Source organism: Dromiciops gliroides, chromosome 2 (assembly GCF_019393635.1).
Source record: "Dromiciops gliroides isolate mDroGli1 chromosome 2, mDroGli1.pri, whole genome shotgun sequence".
Classification (NCBI taxonomy): domain Eukaryota; kingdom Metazoa; phylum Chordata; class Mammalia; order Microbiotheria; family Microbiotheriidae; genus Dromiciops; species Dromiciops gliroides.
Genome location: NC_057862.1, coordinates 389,680,209 through 389,703,589, shown reverse-complemented (window position 1 = coordinate 389,703,589; position 23,381 = coordinate 389,680,209). Strand labels below are relative to the sequence as shown.

The 23,381-nt window shown below is 45.1% G+C and overlaps 1 protein-coding gene across 1 annotated transcript in view; it reads left to right on the top strand.

Annotated features, from left to right (window-relative positions):
- The window catches only part of HMCN2 (hemicentin 2), a 191,600-nt gene that overhangs the window by 30,737 nt on the left and 137,482 nt on the right, over positions 1-23,381 (top strand). The window contains 10 exon segments of the mRNA XM_043980824.1: positions 559-703; positions 1,126-1,247; positions 4,801-5,073; positions 6,110-6,251; positions 8,256-8,383; positions 8,651-8,764; positions 9,887-10,036; positions 18,445-18,639; positions 21,617-21,712; positions 22,163-22,290. Of these exon segments, the coding sequence (XP_043836759.1) occupies positions 559-703; positions 1,126-1,247; positions 4,801-5,073; positions 6,110-6,251; positions 8,256-8,383; positions 8,651-8,764; positions 9,887-10,036; positions 18,445-18,639; positions 21,617-21,712; positions 22,163-22,290 (1,493 nt within the window).

Genomic DNA, 23,381 nt, shown 5'->3' with positions numbered 1-23,381 from the left:
TTTCCTCCTTTGTAAATAATAGTTTCTACTGTTCCTTTCAGCTCTCAGAGCCAGGTCTTACTTAGCTCATCCTAGGATTTAAAAATAGGAATGATGAGACCCAGAAGTAAGTTGCTTAAGGCCATACATTTGACTAGGGCAGAGAGAAGACAGGAGCTCAGGTCTCCAGGCTAGGATCTATCTGTCTGTCTGTCTCTCTGTCTGTTGGTCTGTCTGTGTATCTATCCATTGGGGCTGAGGTTGGCTGAGATGGATTTGAACGCTGGCCTTTTGTCCGCTACGGTACCCCCACTTGGAGGCTGCTCAGTGGTGTAATGGATAAAATGCTGGGTCTGGAGTTAGGAAGAACTGAATTCAAATCCAGTCCCAGATACTTATTAGCTGGGTGACTCTGGGCAAATCACTTAACCTCTGCTTTGTAAAACAGGGGTAATAATATTACTTACCTTTCAGGTTGTTGTGAAGATCAAATGATACAATATTTGTAAAAAGGACTTAGCATGGTGTCTGGCACATAGTAGGCACTATATAAATGTTTATTCCCTTGCCTTTCCCTAGGTTCTCCGTTGGTGACCATGCCCAGCAAGATCCATGGATATCTCTGGCAGCCGCTGCTCATTTCTTGCTCGGTCCACAGCTCACTACCTTTTCGGCTCCAGCTAAGACGAAATGGAGTGAAACTAGGCGAGGAGAGGCATTTCCAGTGAGTATGAATTGGGGGTTTGGCTGCTTTTCTCTGCAGTCCAGTGATTTCACACGATCACAGTGCCTTTGCCTGGGAGGTGGTGGGAAGACTCACTAGATCTCCATCAGATTATCCTCTGATGGAAATAGCAGCTAATTAGTGGCACCTGAATGCCCTTCAAACATTCCTCCTGGAAAGGGGAGAACTCCCTCCTAGGTTGAACTAAAGTTAGCTGGAGTCCCTGTGAGATTGAGGCTAGGAGGAAGACAATGGTAGAATGAATGTGTATGGGGTGGTGTGGGTGAGTCTGAATAGGAGTAGGTAATCAATCAACCAGCAGGCATTTATTAAGCTCTTACTGTGTGCAAGGTACTGTTCTAGGTGCTGGGGATACAAAGACAGAAATGAAACAGTCCCTGTTCTCTGTGTTTGATTTGTAGGGAGTCAGGAAACAGCAGCTGGGAGATCCCTCGAGCCTCCAAATCAGAGGAAGGCATGTATGAGTGCACAGCCATGAGCCGAGCAGGGATGGGAAGGGCCAAAACCCAGCTCGTGGTCACAGGTTTGTACTTTCCCCACACTCTTCTCTCTGGCTCATGCAGGTGCCCTCTCAGAAACACCGCCTCACCATGAAGTCCTGTGTCCAGGGTTTGGATCTTTTCCAGGCTTAGAAGGAATTTGTTGAATCAGATTTGAGAATTGGAGACCTTAGACATAATTTAATACAACCCCTTCACTTTATGGATGAGGAAAGAGTGCAATGGGCTTTCCCAATGATCCAAAGGTAGTACAAAGCAGAAGTGGAATTCTATGTCTTTTGATTTCCAAATCCAGTGCTCTCTTCACTGTATTTTTAAAATTTGTGCCTTTTATTTTTACATATAACCATTTCCATATTTACCCCATTCATATTCTTTTTTTAGAATTTTATTTTCCCCAATAACATATAAAAACAGTTTTAACATCTATTTAAAAAACTTTGTGTTCCAAATTCTCTTCCTTCCTCCTTCCCTGCTCTGCTTTGAGAAGGCAAGCAATTCAATATGCTATACATGTGTAGTCATGAACTGTATTTTTAATCAGTCTATCAATCGATAAACAAATAGGTTGCAGAGAATGAGAATTGATAAAAGACTGTGCTAACCCTTAGATAAAATCACTAGGACTAGTGATAAAGCATACTATCCACATCCAAAGAAAGAACTGATATTGATTGAACACAGACTGAAGTATGCTATTTTTATTTTCATTCATTTTTTCTTTTATTCAAGTTTTCTTATACAAAATGACCAATATGGAAATGTTTTACATAATTGCACATGTATTACCTATATCTGATTGCTTTCTGCTTCAGGGAAGGGGGAGGGGAGGGAGGGATAAAAATTGGAACCTGAAACTTTAAATAAAAATGTTTATAATAATAATAATAAATATTTTTAAAAAGGAAAAACTTTGCAAAGTTTTTTTTTTAGGCAATGGGGGTTAAGTGACTTGCCCAGAGTCACACAGCTAGTAAGTGTCAAGTGTCTGAGGCCGGATTTGAACTCAGGTACTCCTGAATTCAGGGCTGGTGCTTTAACCACTGTGCCATCGAGCTGCCCCCTCAAAGTTTTTTTTTAAAAAGCTAAAACCATTAGGAAGTTACTGGTAATGTTTGAGAAAGTTTCAGTATACTTGTGGTCAGAAGCCAGACTGCAAAGTATTGAGATGTAATTGGGTGCCTAGGAAGTTGAGGCAGACAAGTAGACAATTCTTCCTGGGAATTTGGTGGTGAAAGGGAGGAGAGATATAGAACAATAACCTGAAGAAATGACAGGGTTTAACGAAGATGTCTTTTTTTGTTTGTTTTTGTTTTTGGGACTTTTTTGCAGGCAATGGGGGTTAAGTGACTTGCCCAGGGTCACACAGCTAGTAAGCGTCAGGTGTCTGAGGCCAGATTTGAACTCAGGTACTACTGAATCCAGGGCCGGTGCTTTAACCACTGCACCATCTAGCTGCCCTGTCTTTTTAAGATGGGGAAAACCTGAAGCATCTTTTTAGACAGTGGCTAGTAGGTAGAGAGGGACTGAAGAAAAAGAGAAAGAATGATCAATGGGGCAAGCTCCAGGAGGAGATAGGGGTTTGCTTGGCCAATCTTCTAGTGCTTAAGTTGCTTCTGGTGTTTTGCTATAATGAATAGCATCGCTATGAACACTTCTGAACAGACAACATTTTTCTTTCTGGTTATTTTCTGAAGGTGTTTTTCCAAATATTAAATTATTAGCTCAAAAAGTACTAAGAGGTTGTTTTTTAAGTCTCTTATTACATGTTGGCTTTAATTAGAATATGAATGTCTTGTAGCATCTGATGAAATCATCAGTCTTCCTTAGCTGCCCCCAATGTTTGGAAGGGATCCTGGTAACAGTGAATTGAATCATTGACTCTTAGGGACTTGAGAGGATTTTTAGTTTAATCTTCTACCCTCTTAGGAAGTTCCCTCTACCCCGTTGCTGACAGGTGTTCATCTCTCATGCCTATTATTATTATAATTTTTTTTTTTTTTTGCGGGGCAATGGGGGTTAAGTGACTTGCCCAGGGTCACACAGCTAGTAAGTGTCAAGTGTCTGAGGCCGGATTTGAACTCAGGTACTCCTGAATCCAGGGCCGGTGCTTTATTCACTGCGCCACCTAGCCGCCCCCTCTCATGCCTATTATTAACAATAATAATTATTAAGAACATTTCATATTTCTCTAGAACTTTAAGGTTTACAAAGCATTTTCTCCACAACAATCCTGTGAGGCGTTATTATCCCTATTCTACATAGATGAAAGTGAGGCCCAGAGAAATGAAGTAACTGGCTCATAGTCAGACAGCAATTCAATCAATAAACATTTATGAAGTGCCTACTATGTACCAGGCACTGCACTATGTGCTGGGGATACAAAAGGAGGCAGTCCCAGCTCTCAAGGAACTTATGATCTTTTTTTTTTTTTTCAGGGAAATGAGGGTTAAATAACTTGCCCAGGGTCACATAGATAGTAAGTGTCAAGCACCTGAGGTCGGATTTGAACTCAGGTCCTCCTGAATCCAGGGCCAGTGCTTTATCCACTGTGCCACCTAGCTGCCCCCTGAACTTATGATCTAATGGGGGAGACGACATGCAAACAAATATATACAGAGCAAGCTAGATGCAGGATAAATAGGAGATCATAGCCCCGGAATTAAGAGGGCCTGGAATATGAATTCATGTGTCCTGATTCTGCATCATTTTGGAGTTAGCAATAGAGCATTGAGGAAACAAGGAGTGAGTCAACAGAAAGGCAGAGAGATAGATGGAGCATTTATTGGTGTTTACTGGGTGCCAGGCACTGTGCTAAGTGCTCGGGAGGTGATTACAAACAAGCAAGGCAGCTCCTGCCCTCAAGGAGCTTCCATTTTTCTCAGTGCATTCTCAGCCCATATTGCTTTATTGCTAAAAAACAAAAACAAACCCTAAAAGTTTTATAAATAGTTGCAGAGTTTCCAACTTAGGTTTTTAAAAACAGTTCCTCTTTATACCATCAAAAAGAATAAAATCTCTTCCCCAAACTCTCAGAGATGCATAGATATAACAGCAAGCTGTCTTTCAAAAAATTTCAGATATATGCAATGAAAAATTCTAACAATATCACCTTATAAAATATAGCTGCAATGGAGTAGAGAGATTACAGTGCTGCATGTGCACACAGTTAAGTAAACGATCTTTCCTGCACTAAAAAAATGTCAACAGAATATACAGAGTATGTGAAATGCACAAGGAGCTTACACTTTGATGGAGATAACACAAAAAAGAGAATCTATCTGTAAAAGGAGAATATATAAAAAGCTTCATGTGGAATTGGTCAGGAACATGCTTAGAAGCCTGGTTCTAGGCAAGATTAGACTAAAACTCACTTCTCAGAGCCTGGAGTTCTAGGAATAGAGTTCAAGGTTCTAGTTAGGGAGAGAGGGCCAGAATGGTAGCTGGAGTCCAGACATCATGGTATGGAAATGGCTGGGAAAGGGCATAGATGGGGACCTTCAGTTCTTTGCAGGGCAAATGCTCTGTCCAGATGTCATCCCCTCAGCAATAGCCTGACTTTGTGTTCTCTCACAGACCCTCCACCCCAGTTGGCTCCTCCACAGAATGTCACTGTGTCTCCAGGAGAGACAGCTCTCTTGTCATGCCATGTTCTGGATGAGGCTCCCTACAACCTGACCTGGATCCGTGATTGGAGGGCCCTACCAGCCTCACCGGGACGAGTTGCACAGCTAACTAACCTGTCCTTGGAGATTAGTGGCATCATTCCCAGCGATGGTGGGAGGTACCAGTGCCTGGCCAGCAATGCCAATGGGATGGCAAGGGCATCGGTCTGGCTCTTTGTTAGAGGTGTGCCTTCTTATCTCCTCCATCACCCTCTATTCAAAACTGACCCTAGTACGAACCTTAAGAGGTCATCTACTCCATCCCCTTGCTTCCAGACAGCCCTTTTCCAAACAAATAACTCTTGGCCCTATTTGGGGGAACTCCAGGGAAAGCAATTCCAAAGCATTCCTTGTCCAGTTGTACCAAAGTCCAAGAGCCCCTCACTGTTGGGAAATTCACCCTTATGTCTAGCTTAAGTTACCCTTGCTACAGGTGAAGGAAGGAAGGAGTGGCATTCATTCTCTATCAGTGTAGTATTTTCTCATTTCTGCTATCTTCCTTCAACCCCGCTGTGGTCTGTCTCTCAGGGACATAACTTGGAACTTTGAAGTCAGGGAAAGGACCCAGGGAGGGGCCTTTGGGTGACATGAATGGGATCATTGGCAGGAAGCCTTCTGGTTTAGAATAGTAATAGCAGCAATCCTCATCCATGCTGGACCAGCTTCTCTACAAATTGGTAGTATCCAGCTTGACTTTAGGGGAGCTGAAGATCAGAATACCCTGATCATTGTGGAAAGTGATAACTGCCCAGAGGATACTGAGAGTTAACCCTGACAGGCTGTCATTGAGGTGAGCACATCTGACAGGAATCATACCTCCAGTGGCTGCTCCCTTCACACCAGGTTAGAGCAGGTACTGCTGGCTTCCTACATGCCACCGCTATTGTTATCTGTGGACATGGCGTGGCCGTTGTAGTATTTTCTGAGGGTTTTTTTTTTTTTGTGTGTGTGTGTGTGTGTGTGTGAGGCAATTGGGATTAAGTGACTTGCCCAGGGTCACACAGCTAGTAAGTGTTAAGTGTCTGAGGCCGGATTTGAACTCAGGTCCTCCTGAATCCAGGGCCCGTGCTCTATCCACTGTGCCACCTAGCTGCCCCTGCTGTAGTATTTTCAGTCTCCTTTCTCTTCCTCCTGGCCAGAGCAGGGGCAGTCTAGAGGTCTGAGTTGGAGGATGCCCTGGCTTCTGTCTCAGATCCTGTTTTGACCTTCTGTTGCTGTAGAACCTCCCCGGATAAGCATCAACACTGTCTCCCAGCACTATTCCCAGGGTGTTGAGGTGAGGATCAGCTGCACTGCTTCTGGGTACCCTCCACCCCATATCTCCTGGAGACACAAGGCCCAGACAATAGTGAATGATGGAAGGTAAGGAACAATGGGATTCTGGAGGCGTGACTGGGCCTGTTCGGGGGCATGGGCATCATCACGGTGCAGTGGGTTTGAAGTCAGCATCTGGGTTCAGATTCCTGCTCTGCCCCCTGCCACCTCTGTAACCTTGGGTAAGTCCTCCTGAAGTCTTAATTTTCCTTTTTATAAAGTGAAGGGGTAGGATAGATGATCTTTAAGGTTCCTTCTGGCTTTAAATCTTTTATCTCACCTCCCTGCCTTTGCAAGGGCTCTACTCCCATGTCTGGATGACTTTGGGGCTGGGAGATGGAAGGTCTACTCTTTTCTGGTTCTACACTTAACTAGCTGTATGACCTTGGGCAAGCAAGGTGACCACTCTGTGTCTCAGTTTCCTTCTAATATAGGAGTAATAATACCCCATCCACCTCACAGAAGTATATGAAACAAATCAGATAATAGGTGCAAGAATACTTTGGAAAGTAAAAAGCATATAAATCTCTCTCTCTTTTGTTTTTCCGGGACAATAAGGGTTAAGTGACTTGCCCACAATTACACAGCTAGTAAGTGTCAAGTGTCTGAGATCACATTTGAACTCAGGTCCTCCTGAATCCAGGGCCAGTGCTTTATCCACTGCACCACCTAGCTGCCCCTTAATGTCTCATTTTATTAATTGATGTAACATAACATACAAAGAAAGTTTTAATAGCTTAGAACTGCACTAAAACCTTGGAACACCCTTTGTGTGTGTGTGCACACACCTATATGTGTGATAGGTATCTCTTTCTCTCTCTCTCTCCCTCTCCCTCCCTCTACCTCTATCCATATCCATATCCATATATCTATGATTGGTGTTCCAAAAGTATGCATATATATATAGTATATATAAAAAGGTATATATAAAGACATATACACATATGTAGGCCTCCATCAGTCGTGGATGACCATGGATCAAGGCCTTGAAGAGCCACAGGCCACAATGTGGCTGTGCAGTCTGATACAGGAGCCGCAGCTCCTGAGTGACTTATAACCGGTAACTGCCGCATCCTGTGTTGTATCTACCCCATGAGGAGTAGCTGGAGTGTCCTCTCCAGGGCGCTGGCCTGGGCAGATCAGGTTTTCCCTCTCTGCGACATTGGTGGGTCCAAAGGAGAGGCAGAGCCAATACAGTTTGGCACCAGTGCTGCCGCAGGAGTTGTCAGAGGGATGTGATGTCCAACGTCCTACTGCCTAAGGGACTCTGGTTCCTGATTTTTCCTTGGGGTTAACTCCCGAAGCCTTTCCCATATATGGGTATAGCCGCAAGGCGGCAGAGGTTTAAAATCAGGATATATATGTATATGTGTATGTGTATGTGTATATATATATATATATATATGTATAACTGTATCTATCTCTCTATATATATATCCTTATTAACTATCACTACCATAATCAATGAATCAGAAGGACCTTGGGCTAAGTAGGGCAACTGAGCAATGTAGTATAGTAGAAAGAGCGCTCAATTTGTAGTAGGAGGATCTGGGTTTGAGTCCTGGATCCGGTTACGTCCCTTACTGGTTATGTGACTTTGAAAAAGTCATTTCTACTCTTTGCCACTCAGTTGACCTGTCTGTAAAATAAAAGAATTGGGCTAGATCATCTTTTAGATTTCTTCCAGCTCTAAATTCTATGTTATACCTTGATTTCTTTAGAATACTCTCTGTGCAGGGAGAGTCTAGACATGGGGGTGCTGAAGAATTGTACTTAACCAGATCATCTTGGTGTGGTGAGATGGAGCAGGGCACTTAAGGAGCATTGGTGTGGGAACTATAAAATGTTATAATCTTGAGGGTGCTGGGACTGAACGAACCATCTTTTTTGGTGTCTTGGGCCTCTGGAGGTGAAGGAGGAGCAGAGATTAGGATGGATAGGTCTGGTGAGCACATCCTCCTGCCCCATGTCTTAGCTGCCTATTTAACTTGTCTTCCTCCTCTCCCTTCCTCTGTTGCCCCCATTCTCTGCCTTTTTCTGTCTTGGCTTCAGGTTCTTCATGGATGACCAGGGTACTCTGATCATTCAGAGTGTGGCCCCAGAGAATGCTGGGAATTACAGCTGCCAGGCCACCAATGAGGTTGGCACAGATGAGCAGATAGTCACACTCTTTTACACAGGTATCCGTCTCAGAGCTTGTCTTCTACATGGTGGGGGTCAGAGGATACAAGTGTGAAGCTTTTCTCAGTTGGAATGAATTCTGCTTTATCACCACAGTAGTTACTATATGTTTTCCTTAGTTGGGTTGAAAGACTAAGATTTTAAGCAATGAGGACATCAGTATTTTGGGCCCCTCCCCTGTTTCTTCAGCGTCTAACCCATCTCTCTATTGACACCCTCTTTCCTTTTGAGGAGAGCTAGGAACCAGAATTCTTCTCTCTTCCCAGAACCCCCATCTGTCACTGCCCTGAGACGTGTGGTGCGGGCTCCAGTTGGGGAGGAGGCATTGTTGGAGTGCAAGACATCTGGGGTCCCTCCACCCCGAGTTATCTGGTACAGAGGTGGGTAGTGGGAAGGACACAGCTTCTGACAATGGGAAACCCTACCTGGTGTAAAGTTGGGGGGTAGGGAGGGGAAGGAAGTTGTAAAGTCAAGGAAGATGGCCCCAGGTAGATTTGGGAAGAAGCCCCTCTTTACTTCCAAGAGTTTCCTATCCAGAAATTGAAAGAAAGGAGAATGTTGAGCCTCGTGAAGAGAAGACATGAGGAGATGAGCTATCTTCTCCTGTCTGAAGGGACACCATATGGAAGAAGGATTAGTCTTGTGCTGCTTGACCTCAGGTCAGAACCAAGAGTACAATTAAAAGTTGCAGAAGTAGACTTTGGCCTGGCATAAGGAAATGCTGCCTAACAATTTGAGCTGCCTCCAATTGGAAGAGGTAGTGGCTTCCCCCTCCCTGAGAACATCAAAGGGCGGTTGGATGACCATTCGTCAGAGCTGTTATGGAAAGGGGGCCTTCCTGGACAGCTTAAAGGCTCCTTAATTTCGCTGATGTTGTGGGTGAGGGAGTTTCCAAGAGGCGGCCAAGCTCCATTATCCTCCCTGTCCTCCTCACGGCCAATTTCAAATGAGAAACACAGGGAAAAGAAACGAATGAGGTCACAGCGGGTCTGGAAGTTGGAAGCTGGGAAGCTTGGGTGGAATTCCCACTCAACTTTATGGAGTCTGAGAGATTGGAGGTGTTTCTGGATTTTTAGGTGAGCCCTAGAGCCCCTTGGAGATCTTGGGCTGGAGCCTATGGCCTCTCCTAGAAGGCAGCTTCCCTTCTAGCTTGGTCTTGACATTGAAACAGTGTGTGTATGGTGAGGGTTTAGAGAGAGGGGTGCAGGGAGAGAGAAAATAGAGAGTAGAACCCCGGGTTCCTCACCTCCTAGTATTTTCTGTAAATTTTTTTGACTAGCAGATGATATACCTGGTTTCCCTCCAGGTTACGTACAGGGAAGTTTAGGATGAGAGAAGGGGAGCCATTTGCTTCAGGTGATTCAGCATCCCCACCATTGGCCATGGAAGGCATAGGACCTAGCTAGATATCTTGACCCTGGTCTCCATCCCCAGCATGGTCCCACCCAAATGTGTGCTCTAACCCAGTGCCTTCTCCCATTCTTTCCTACTCTGGGGCCCAGGGGGCCTAGAAATGATCCTGGCTCCAGAGGTGGCCCACACTGGAATTCTGAGGATCCAAGACGTCCAGGAAAGGGATGCAGGCAACTATGTCTGCAAGGCAGTGAACGAGCTGGGGACAGCGTCAGCAGGCATCAGGCTGGAGGTTGGCTGTAAGTGTCTGCCCTGCATTCCCCTTCCTCCCTCCTTCTTTTCCTCCCCCACCCACCCTCATTCCAGTTCCCCAGTTCTTTTCACTGCAGATGACCTGAGCAAGTAGAGCAAAACATTACTTAGCATCTCATCATGCTGAGCATCGAACTGAGAGATGCTGGAGACCCAGCCATGTGCTGAGCCAGCCGCACCAGCCATAGGACAGATGGATAGAAGTGTCCAGCCAAGATGTTCAGGGGCTCCTTTCATCATCAAAGATGGAAAGGTCAAGGACACGCACATCACTGGGATGGGTGGGTCAGGAGGAGCAGGGGAGTTCAGTGCCTAGACTGGCTGGGTTAATGGCAGGCATTACTTCTGCTGGACTGATTTGTTGAGGATCCATATACTCCTGAGCTGTGATCTCACCTTGCAGAAAGAATACTTCCCACTGCTACCTTGTAGATGAGCATCACTGACGTATCTGAGTAAGACTGACTCATGTAATTTTAGGGCAAAAAGGGCAGCTAGGTGGCGCAGTGGATAAAGCACTGGCCCTTGATTCAGGAGGACCTGAGTTCAAATCCAGCCTCAGACACTCGACACTTACTAGCTGTGTGAGCCCGGGCAAGTCACTTAACTCTCATTGTCCTGCCCCTCCCCCCAAAAATTTAGGGCTAGAATGGACATTAGGACACAGATTAGAACAGAGACCCTGAGTTGGAGTCCCCACTTCTCTCCCTCTCTTTCTCCCTCCCCCCTTCTCTCTCTGTCTCTTCTCCCCTTCTCTTTTCTCCATTTTCCCTCTGTCTTTCTCTCTCTGTATATATATATATATATATGACACAGATAATCACATAACATATATCATGAAATATGTATGTCTCCGTCTTTGTGTGTCTTTGTCTCCCAAGCTCTCTCTATCTCTATCTTTTCTCAACACTGCTATAGAATAGTGTTCATGACTTTCTTACTCATCGCAGTTCACAGTCTACTTTTCATTATATGGTTATTTGTATACTTATCCTTCCTAATGGATAAAAAGTCCCTCAAATAAAACAGGAACCCTCTATTAGTCACTGCTACATCTTCCATGGCAGTCAGAAAGACCTTGGTTTAAATCCAGCCTCCAATACTTACTAGCTGTGTGACCTTGGGTGAAGCACTTAATCTCTGTCTGTCTCAGTATGGTAACCTGTCAAATGAAGATAATGCCTGGCAGTGCCCACCTCACAGGATCGTTGTTTTGCCCAAATGAAATAATTTGTTTAAAGTGCTTTGTAAACCTCAAAGTGCTATCTAAATGTCAATAATAATAATAATAATTATTGCTGTACCACACTACTTCTCTAGTAAACAACGAATGAATGCAGATGGGATAATAATGGTGGCATTATCTCAGGGATATTTGATGCAAGTAATACTTAGCCCCAGCCAGGAGGCATGCTGGTAAATGTTTAATAACTGGCTCTCCAGAAAACAAATGTGCCCAGGACATACTTTTAAGTTTAATTTTGCATTATTAACATTTTTCTCCATCACTTTCTCTAAATAATCAATAAAACAAGCCCTGATTTATAGTAGCATGTGCCTATTTCTGAGCCATAAATGCTTACACTGAAAATTTAATAATCAGCTGTCTGGAGCATATTCAAAATTGCTTCAGTATCCCCTCCTCTGGCCCCACTCTGGCCCCATTAGGTACTTTGCAAGTCAGAAGGTCATAGGATTGAGACTTAGAAGGGACCTTAGAGATTACTCAATGGGGAAACTGAGGCCTAGAAAGGTGATGTAACTTACTCAAGGCCGTACACATAGTAAGTAGCAGGGCCAGGATTTAAACCAAGTCTTCTAACTCCAGTTCTTCATAATAATTGCCAACACTTTAAAGTTCACAATTTTCAAAAAATTGATCAACCCTGAGAGGCAGGTGCTATTATTTCCCCCATTTTACAGCTGAGAGTGATCTCCCCCCCCCCTTAGTGTCCGAAGCAGGATTTGAACTCATCTTTCTCTTGAGTCCAGCTGTCAATTGACTATATCACCCAGTTGCCTCTATGTTCTTCCTGCTATAGCATGTGGTCCTTGTGCCCCGGGATGTCATAATAACAGCATCTCACAATAGCATTTTATGGCTTATAAAGCACTCAGAGATGTTACAGTCTCAGCCCACCAGATTGACAGTCAGAGGACTTGGGTTCAAATCCTGCCTGTGATGCTTACTACCTCAGTCAGTCAATCAATCAACATTTATTATGTGTGACCATAGGCAAGTCACCTATCCTCTTTCAGACTCAGTTTCTTAAGGTGTAAAAAAGAAGGGGGTTCACTGGATGGCTTCTGAGGTTCCTTTCAGTTCTAGGAGTTTGATCCCATATTCCAGGATGTTGAGTATTGGAGAGGAATTTGGTGACCTGCCTTGTGGAGGGCTAGATGCAGCATGGAAGCTGTGGGCAGAATTTCTTGGGCCTGCTCTTCCAGCACAGATTTCAATGTGAACTTTCTATTGATGTAAGAGAGGGAGAAACAGGTGCTATATGGTTCTGGGACCAGTGGGAGAATGGAGAATGCCTTCGGATGGGAAAGGGGAGCTGATTTACTCCTGGAAAAGGTCCAACGCTTTCTGGAGAAAAATGGGGGCAGGCACCTGCTCTCTGTAGGCGCAGTGGGTCCTGGCAGGAAGGGTGTGAAATCAGGTTTCTTGGCCACACAGTGGCAGCTGAAGACTTACCATCCCTGCTAGCTTGGCAAGGACCCCAGGGCAGGGAATGTAGTGGGCTTGTGGCCCATTTCCTGATACTAAGCCGAAGAATTCCACCCCTGGTAAATGATGGAAGTGAGCTGGGAGGTGCAGGCCTCCGGGAGGGTCTGAGAACATCCTGCTACTTTTTCTCCCCCATGCCTGGTGGATAAACTATCTCCCTTGCTTATTCTCCCTGCTGGCCCCCAGTAATACAAAGCCTATTCTGCTTCCTTATTTCCCTTATTCCAAGCACCATCCCATAGCCAGGTCCTTAGGTGGGCTCCTCTGTCTGAAGCAAAGCTGAGCACTGATCCATACCCCAGGAGGCTCCATGGAGGAGCCAAGATCAGCTAGAGAGGAGTCCAGTGATTACCTGTTCTCAAGATTTACTCCCATTACCACCCTCCGCCCAAGGGGGAGCCCACCTAAGATCTCTTCTCTGAGGCATCTCTCTGTCTGTGAGATGTCTTCCAACAATCCATGGGCTTCCATCTGCCAGAACCTTTAGGCCTGGTGTTTCCCTTTCTTGGCTTCCAGATCTTTTCCTCCCTGCCCCCAACTATACAACACTTAGAACCAAGTCCGGGAATGGAGTCCTCTAGGGAACTGGCTGCTGCTCTCTGGGGTCAGGGGCCCTGATCTCAGCAGGGGCACCTTCAAAGCAGAAGAGGGGAGGGGCAGGATGCCTTGAAAGTCTGTGTCCCTTGGACACATGCCCTGCATTGCATGGAAATGCTTTAGTAAGCTACATAGAGCGGGTAGGAAACCCATCGTTGTTGGATTTCACCTGTCATTTCATTAATGGAGAGAATTCTCAGCAAGGAAGAGTCCTTTACTAATGTAGAATGGCACCTGCAGATTGCTGCCTGGGGCACTGAGGTTAAGTGAGTTGAGTAGGCTCACATAGCCAGTATTGTTAAGAGGTAGATCTTGAACCTGGATTTTCCTCATTCCGAGGCCAGCCATCTATCATGTCACAGAGCCAATGCGCAAATGTGTACAACTCATTTTGAAGGTGGAAGCACTGTAGGATCATGGATACAGAGTGCTAGCCTTGGGGTGGGGAAGGCCTGGGTTCCAATCCTGCATAATAGCTGTAAGTCACTTAACTTATCCCAGCCTCAGGTTCCTTATCTGTAAAATGGTGGTAATAATGGTACCTACCTCACAGGGTTTTGTGATGATCAAATGAGATAATATATGCTAACTAGTTCATGATCCTCGAGTGCCATGTAAATATTTGCTATTATTATTTAATATGGTGATGAAGAAAGATGAAATGATTGGAGGAAGGAGGCTGGTTGGGGTCAGAGCCAAGGTCTCTGCTTTGTGTCCAGTGGTTTAATCAGGAGGCCATATGGTCTCTGATGAGAGCCTGAGGAGAGAACGGGAAGGATGCCCTTACTTCTGAGTTTCTTGGCAGTGAGATCACAGGTGGTGCTTGGTTCACTTAGAAACTCCTCAGGAGGATGAGGCAGAGGAAAGAGTGGCTGCTGCAGTTTCCTCATTCCACTAATTGCATCCCCAGCCTTAGGCTGATGAGCACCAATTAATCAGTGCATTCATTTGCATGTGGGAAGAGCTGACCTTCTAGCTAGACCTAGTTCCCAGGAGGGGAAAACCATCTGAACAAAACTCCCAATCAGGGGAGGTCTCAGCTTCCCCCTCCCCCTTTCCCATACAGCTTGAGAAACCTTCCTCCAAAGGGAGCATGCTACAAGGTGGTTGGGTAATAGAGGTATCCCTGGGGCCCAGGCTACCAAGGTAATTAGGAGGGCTACAGACCTAGAAAGGGATCCTAGGATTAAGACAGGGAGCCTAGAGACCAGAGTCCGCATGCAAACTCAAGTCCTCTGATTCCACAACCAGCTGTTGCTGGGTTCTGATGTGGCTGGGGGACTAGCTGTATGCTATATGGTGGATTGGCTGGTCCTTCTGTGGGAGGATTGGAGCTGCCTGAATTTGGACTCACAGATAGGATAACAAGAGGACAAAATCTGTTCATTTCCTGTTCTGGTGAAGGGGTGAAAGATGTGGGTGTAGAACACCATTGTGATTGTATAGTAGGAGTCAGCTGGTTGTTTCAAGGAAATGTTTCATGATCTTGTCTCTAGGTTCTTGGTGGATAGCTGATTTGGGGTCTCTTCCCCCTTGTGAATTAGCTTTGGGGGTCAGAAGATGCTGGGCCAATGATTGGGAGAACACTTGACATGTTGAGGCTAGAGATGTTTGTGGGAGATAGTGTAACTAGTCTGAGGCAGAGAGGGAAGCTGGAGCGGGGTGCAGCCCTGGAAGGGAGCAGGATTGCCCCCTGCTTATCTCACCTCCCTCACTGTGAGTAAAGACCCTCACAGGGTCAGAGTGGTAGGGGGCAGAGACTGTATATGACCTCCTTAACACCCACAATTCTTGCAGATAAATAGCCCTCTTAGAGCTATCCATTCCAGCACTAATGTAAATGATCATAACTCATGTTTATACAAGCACTCTCAGGTTTACAAAGTATTTTCCCACGCAACTCTGTGAAGTGGCCCATATAAGTATTATTATCCTCATTTTTTATATGAAGAAACAGGCTTAGAAGTGCCTCTGGTCAGTCACACAACTGACAAATGATGGAGCAGTATTTGAATCCGGGTCTTCCTAACTACAAGATCTCTATTTGCCTTGTCAAGCTGCTTCTTAACCTCAACTACTTAGCCTTTGTTTTATTCTCTAATTGGGTGTGTCTCTGTTTCTAAGACTGAGCTTTCTGCGTCCACTAGGAAGGGACCCACAGCTTAGAGACAACACAGAACAGCTGATGAGCCTAAAAGAACTCTCTCTTCCAGTGTCTTACCCTTCTCCTAAACAAACAGCTGCTTTTGTTAGCTCCATTCAGCTCCAGGACCCAGCTCTGGACCAGAGCGATGGAGCTGCTACACAATCTCTCTGACTGCCTCCCTAAGACTGTGCTGCTCCTGTCCCCCTCCCCACTAAAACCCATCTCAGCTCCTCAGCAGGGATTGGTAATTGAGTTGTCTCTTGGATGTCAGATCAAGGTGGGGAGTTGATGCACAGCGTTCCCTGCGGTCCCTAAGAATAGGTATAATAGCTTCAGCCTTAGGCAAAGGCTGGGCACCATCACTGCCAATGAATACTTATTCAGGAAATATTTATCGAACATTTGCCTTGTGGTACAGGGACATCCAGAGAAGACGTCAGGGTCTCCACCTTCATAGAGTATATAGACTAGTCGGAGAGATAAAAGATTCACATGCATTCAACAGAGATCAAACAGGGAAGGGTAGAAAGAATGCTTGCTGTCTTATTTCATCAGACAACCTGGGTTCAAATCTCATTTCTGCTATTTACTCATGGACACTCTTTGAGTTCTAGTTTCCTGATCTGTAACATGAGTGGGAGGTAGGGGGTTATGGTTTTACTTAGGGTGCACTGGAATTTAAGATGGAGGAAGAAGAGATCCTGTGCAGGCAGGATTAGATGGGGGAAGGTTTTATGGACAGCTGTTCGTTAGAATGGATAGACTAGATGGATGGATGGATGGATGATAACATTTCTTAAGTACTTCCTGTGTGTTAAATGCATGAGTGTATATGAATACAAGGGGCAGCTAGGTGGCTCAGGATATGGAGTGCCTGGTCTGGAAACTAACTTGCTCTGGTCACATCACTAGGAAGGGGTTGTGGTGGGATTTGAGCCCTGGTCTTGAAGTTCCAAGATTAACCCACCTTCTTCTGGACTATACTGCTCTTTGATAGGCAAAGGTTTGCAAAAGAGAAGTAGAAATGGTGTGTACGTCTGTGTGAGTATGAGGAGACCAAGTTAGCTAGAATAAAAGGCATTTGTTGGGGAAGAGGCGGTGGAAAAGGAGGCTTAGGAGATTCAGGGTGAGGGCCCCTTTCCTTATTTGTATCCCTGAGATGATTTCTAGATCATTCTGCAGCCCCATTAATGCTCAGCCTACTTCCTGCCATAGGAAACAGAAGCCAAAGAGTTTGGAGAAAACTTTCCCAGCTGACTTAGGGTCTCTGGGTGGATGAATTGTAGTGAGGGGAGAGATTTCAGAGAACTGGGGCACAGAAATAGGGTAGGCTTTCTGGGACTCTGGGCTGAGGCCCCTGTGTTTTCTATTTCTTCCTTGTCTTGACTCCGGAGGGAGAGGAGGAATGTGGAGTGACTTAATGTCATAGAATCATAGACCCAGAGCTGGAAGGGACTGTGGAGGGCATCTAGTCCAGCTCCCTCATTTTATAGAGGAGGAAACTGAGGTTAAGGGTAGGGTCAAGTGACTTGTCCAAGGTCACACATGTAGCAGTGGCAGAGTTGGGATTTGAACCCTTCCTCTATTGAAGAGCCATCGATCCTCTCAAAATATTACACTAAATGAACTCCCCCAACCCATCCTCCACAATGGCAATAGTTTTCTGAATGTCACTTATATATCAGCTGGACATCCCTGAATCCCGTCAGCTGGGGAGAATTTTAATCTCACAATTTGAAGGGTTGGGAGAGTGATGAAAACTTCCCCATGGGGTGGGACCTGAGACTTTGAGGGGTTTAAGTTAGTTTAGAGTCTTTAACAAGGGCCCTCTGCATGATTCCTAGCTGCATTGACATGCTAGAACACCCACTCCCCAGCTGGGATTTCTGGAGGCTTTGGGGTGACAGTTTGTGGGGTTCTATTCCTTTTAGAGGGTAGGGAACCTTTGGATACTCATACCAGCGTTATTCTAATCTGGCCTGTTCATGGGGAAAGCATATTAGCCCAGTGTCTAGCTTGTATAGCACAGCCAATTTGGGGTTTCTAAAATAAGGGATTTGAAGTAGATGTTGTAAGTTTTGTCAGCGCCAGCACTCTGTGATTATATATATATGTTCCACAGCCCCAACACAGACAGGGTGATTGGGAGAAGAGACTAGGTCTCTGGGCCCCAGACCTGCCAATCCCTCCCCCCTTTCTAAGTCATCACCTCCTTCCTTTTCTTGGTCTGGCAACTCTATCCAGTTAGAGAGAAGTGTGCAGGGTCACGGCTAGGTGTTGGGTGGGGTCAAATTTGAGAGCTGGAGTGAAGTGTGCTGAGAAGAGAGGAAGCCTCTCTTCAGGGGTCAGCATGAGGAAAACCTCAGTGCGAGATGATGAGGTGGGTGGGGCTGTTGCCATTTCTGAAACCAAGAAAGTTGAGGCCATGGGGTTAAGCCCCAAGCCCTTCTGTGAGCCCTTCTTGAATGTGGGACACCCAGCCAACAATTATGTAATGATCGTATTTGGAACTGCTCAAATGCCTTTGAATCCAACACATAGAGACACAATAATGCATCCCCTTTGAGGACCCAGAGCAGTTGAGGGAGGTAGCATAGCCCCCACTACACAGATAAGGCAGACCAAGGCCCACCACAGTCTGGGTCCTACGAGTCCTTTGTCTTCCACTAGGAAAACATCCTTATATGTACTTATTATGATCACAATGAGATGGATTGGAGCCAGATTCAGGTTTGGGCTTCCTAAGACATTTAATTAAATTGTGGGTGGGAAAAGTTATTCTCTTTGTAATTTTTATTTTTCTTTGGGGTGAGGCTGTGAAAGTTTAAAAGGCCAATTTTGAGGCCCAGGGCAGGAAGGCCCGAATTGCGAGTGGTTCCATTTCTACTGTGACCTGATTGACTCCAGTTTCTTCCTTGCAGATGCTCCTCGACTGGTAGAGTCACCTCGGAACGTGGCGGTGGAGATGGGGAAAAATGCCATTCTGGCATGCCGAGCAGAGGGGCATCCTGGCCTGAGAATCTCCTGGGCCCGGGCAGATGGAAAACCAGTTCCAGCCCCCGCTGCGGAGGGTGGTCGGGCCAGACAGCTGGAGGCAGGAGTGCTCCTCCTGGAGAGTAAGAGATGTTAGGGCAGGTTTCCTAACGTGGACCTCTTGGGAAGGGTGGTGAAGCCCAGGGACACTGCCTCAGGATAATGTTTGTAAATGCATGAAATAAAATAGATGAGAGAACAAAGGAACCAACGACATGGAAATAGTTATGCAAATGTTACCAAAACAAGTTCATGGATCACTTTTAGGGGAAGCTCAAGGTCCTCATTTGCGTCCCAAGACGACAGGAGGACCAGTTCCCAGACCCTGACCTCCTACTCTGAGCTTCCCAGCTGGTCTTGATGATATAGCATCAAAAGTGCAGAAGAATATAGGGAACATGGTATGGGAGAGACTGTATGAATAGAAACACACACACACACACACACACCCCAATAGTAGTAATAGTAGTAGTAGCAGCAGCAGCAGCAGTAAAATGGTTATAATAACAACAATAATAGCTAACATTTAGGGCTCTCTATGTTCCAGGCACTGTGTTAAGTTGTTGTTGTTGGTGTTGTCGATGTTGTTGTTATTGTTGTTGTTGTTCTTCTTCTTTCTCTTCTTCACTACTACTCTACTACTACTACTACTACTACTACTACTACTACTACTACTACTTCTACTACTACTACTACTACTACTTCTACTACTACTACTACTACTACTTCTACTACTACTACTACTACTTCTACTACTACTACTACTACTACTACTACTACTACTACTACTACTTCTACTACTACTACTACTACTTCTACTACTACTACTACTACTTCTACTACTACTACTACTACTTCTACTACTACTACTACTACTACTACTACTACTACTACTACTACTACTACTACTACTTCTACTACTACTACAACATTTGATCCTCACAACAACTTTGGGAGGTAGGGGCTATTATTATCCTCATTTTCCAAACGAGGATGTGTATATAGCTTATCAGAATCATGTTTGCTGGAATTTATAGCAATATACTCTCTGAGAGGAGAAAAGGAAGGGCAGGTATATCTGGGCTGGAGGGATACAGGTTAGCTCTGTGTGTTGTTTCTTATTCCTCAATTGGATTGCAAACTCAATGAGAGCAGGGCCCAATTCTTGACAATACTTTGCATGCCTTCTCCCCCAATCCTTCAGTACTTAGCATGATGCTCAGCATACTGTAGGACTTAATAGACTTATTGTTGTTCACTCGTTTCAGTCATACCCAACTCTCTGTGACCCCATTTGGGGTGTTCTCAGCAAAGATACTGCAGTGGTTTGCCATTTCCTTCTCTAGCTCATTTTACAGATGAGAAAACTAAGGCAAAGAGAGTTAAATGACTTTCCCAGGGTCACTCGGATAGCAAATATCTGAGGCTAGATATGAACTGGGGTCTTCCTGAATTTAGGCCCAGTACTCTATTCACTTATCTATCTAACTACCCCTTGATAGTCATACATAAGACTTAATAACTGTTTGAGTGAATGAATATTACATACTATAAGCTTCTTGTGAAAAAAGGACCTTACTTGAAAAACATCCAAACACTGGCTAACTGCCCTCTGTCACAAAAGATGGACACTCTTTTCCATGTTATTTCCTTGATATATTGTCCTTACACACAAAAGTCTCCCTAACTTCTGCTGCTGTTTTTGTTATCTTGCTTTCACTTCAGCTCCCACTGTGCTTGACTTAGGTACACTTGGCTATCCTGGAGCTCTGTGGAAGTGTTTCTTCTAATGCAGGACAAGGATGTGTGTCAGTGCCAATGGGGTTCCCCAGAAGGCCTTTCTGTATAGCCCTGTTGGCCTTTGTCAATCTCCCCAGGCAGGAAGAGACCTCAGTGGTCATTCAGCCCAACCCATATTTGAAAGGAATCTCTCCCTGTAACATACCAACAAACAGACCCCCAGCCTCTGCTCAAGGCTTCCTGTGAAGCCTTTTATTTACCTCTCTGAATAGCCCATTATGCTTTTGGATAGCTCTCATTATTGGGAAGTTTTTCCTGATATCAAACCTATTTTTTTTTGGTCACGTACACTGGTTGCTCTTGGTTTGGCCCCCTTTGGGGCCAAACAGAATGAATTGTATCCTATTCTATCCAAGTTTTAGCCCATCAAATACTTCAAGATGGTTGGTACGTTCCCCCTGCCCCAAGTCTTCTCTTCTCTAGGCCACAGATTACCAGTTCTTTCAACTGATCTTCCTATGATGTAGCCTCAAGGCCCTTTACTATCCTAGTTCCCTTCCTCTGGACACCTGCCAGATTATCAATGTCCTTTCTAAGCCCGGGGACACCATGCTCCAGTTGTGGCATCAGATAAATAGCAGAGAAGGGCTGGTTCCTCCCTAGTTGGGGAATAGCTCAATGGATCACAGCTTGGCAAGCCTTGGCTAGGCCCACTGGGGCCAAGGCTTCCTAGCCATGATGAGATTCGTCACCTGAGCCTTTTGGGCTTCTACCTCAACCTGCTGATGCCTGCTGAGCTTGCAGGCCACTAACCCTTCCCCTCCCCCACCCCCCACCCCCAAGCTGATCTTTTTCAGAAAAGCTCCTGGGAAGCTAAGTAGTACAGCAAAGCCTCAGACACTTACTGTGTGACCCTGGGCAAGTCACTTAACATCAGTCTGGTTCAGTTTCCTTTTCTGTAAAATGGTGATATTAGCACCTACCTCCCAGGATTGTTGTGAGGATCAAATGAGATAATATTTATAAAGTGCTTAGCAGTTCCTAACATATAGTAGTGTAGGTGTTTAATAAATGCTTGTTTCCTTCCTTCCCTCTTTTCTTACTCCTTTCTTTCTTCCTTTCCCTTCCCTCCCTTCTTTTTATTCCTTTCCTCCCTTCCCTTTTTTCTCCCCTCCTTCTCCACTCCCCCTTCCCCTTTTTCTCCTTTCCCTTCTTCCCCTTCCCCTTCTTTTTGGTGTATCTCCCTCATAACTAAGGGTTATTTATCTGGTAGGGTTGGGAATTTGATGTGTTCTTAAAAATGGCTTTCTTCCTTTTCAGATGTGACCCCAGAAGACCAGGCACTGTACATCTGTGAGGCTCACAATGCTTTTGGCAAGGTTCAGGCGGAAGTCCAGCTTACTGTCATTGGACATGGTTCGCTTTAAGAGAATTCTTTCTTTTTGGGGAGGGGTAGGGAATGTGTTTTCTTGATTTACAGCACTGCCATGGACAAACTCAGTCATCCCCTGGGCACATCAAGGGGGCAATCTTCCTCCTCCCCATCCTGGGGACAGATGTGCAACCTGATGATTGGTGAGGATTCTGGAAGAATATAAATGGACACAGATGAGAATATTCAAGGCCATATTCCATGTCCTTGTTACCTGGGGACTATCCCTGAGTCCTGTTTGACTCTGTGGATGCCCCCCCCCCAATATTGATGTATTCAGTAGTTCCAGAGGTGAAGGATGGGTGGTTTGGAGGGGCAGAGATGCACGGTGTGGGTCTGGAGCCCCTGATGGCACCCACAAGGAAAATGGGTAACAGTTCATCTGTTGGGTTGAATGAGGCTAATGCAATGGGTGACTTCTCCTTGCCCTGCAGAGCCTCCCCAGATTGCTAGCAGTGCTTCCATGGTGCGAGTCCTGGAGGGGCAGCCTGCATCTCTGCCCTGTGTCATCCTTGCTGGGAAGCCTTTTCCTCAGCGGCACTGGCTGAAGGATGGCCAAGCAGTGAGTACTTGGGCTATTTTCTGGCTTGGAGGAGAAGGAAAACCCTGGCCAAAGGTGCTTCATGAGAGGGAAGATTGGTCTATTCCTGGTCTCTTATGTTATTACAGCCACCTATCTTTGAGCCATCTCCTCTCCTGCTGTCTATCATCCTCCTGTTTTTGTGTCTGTGTCATCTCTTAGTGGGCAGAGACCCCATCCCCTGCTTATTTTATATCTCTCACACTGCCTGGCACATAGTAGGTGCTAATTAAATAGTTACTGTGTCTAACCCTTTCCTCCCTTCTTCTTGGGATCATTGAATTTAGAGCTAGAAAGGACCTCAATCAATGAATCAAACAACAAGTATTTATTAAGGGCCTACAATGTTCCAGGCACTAGGGATAGGAAGATGAAAATGAGACAGCCCTTACCCTCAGAGAATTTACATTCTATAACAGAAAACAGCACATACACATAGAAGAATAAACAACATGGACTCATATATTTATGTATAAAATATAAATACAAAGTAATTTTGCAAGGGAGACACACTTTGCAAGTATATATTTAAATATAAATACAAAGTAATGCAGAAATAGGATTAATGTTATTATGTGTATATATGTGTGTGTATATATATACATATCTATATGTATATGTATAGAGATATATAGATATAACCTATATCAGATTACCTGCTGTCTAGGGGAGGGGGGAGGGAGGGGTGGGAGGGAGAAAAAACTGAAATTGTAAAGCTTGTATAAACAAAAGTTGAGAACTATCTTTACATGTAACGGAAAAAATAAAATACCTCATACATTTAAAAAAAAATATATAAATACAAAGTAATTTTGCAAGGGTGACACAAGCACCAGGATGGTAGTGGAGGAGGTGGGGTAGGTCTCGTCGAGGAAATGACACTTGAGCTATATTTTGAAGGAAACAATGGATTCTAAGAGGGAGAGGTGAGAAAGGAGTGCACCCCAGGCATGGGGGGACTGCATGTGCAAAGGCACGGAGATAGGAGCTTTCTAGTCTTTGGCCCTTCTTACCATCAGTGAGTCATTCAGCAGACTCTAGGCCGAGGTGGCCCAACTGAGTGGAAGAACAAC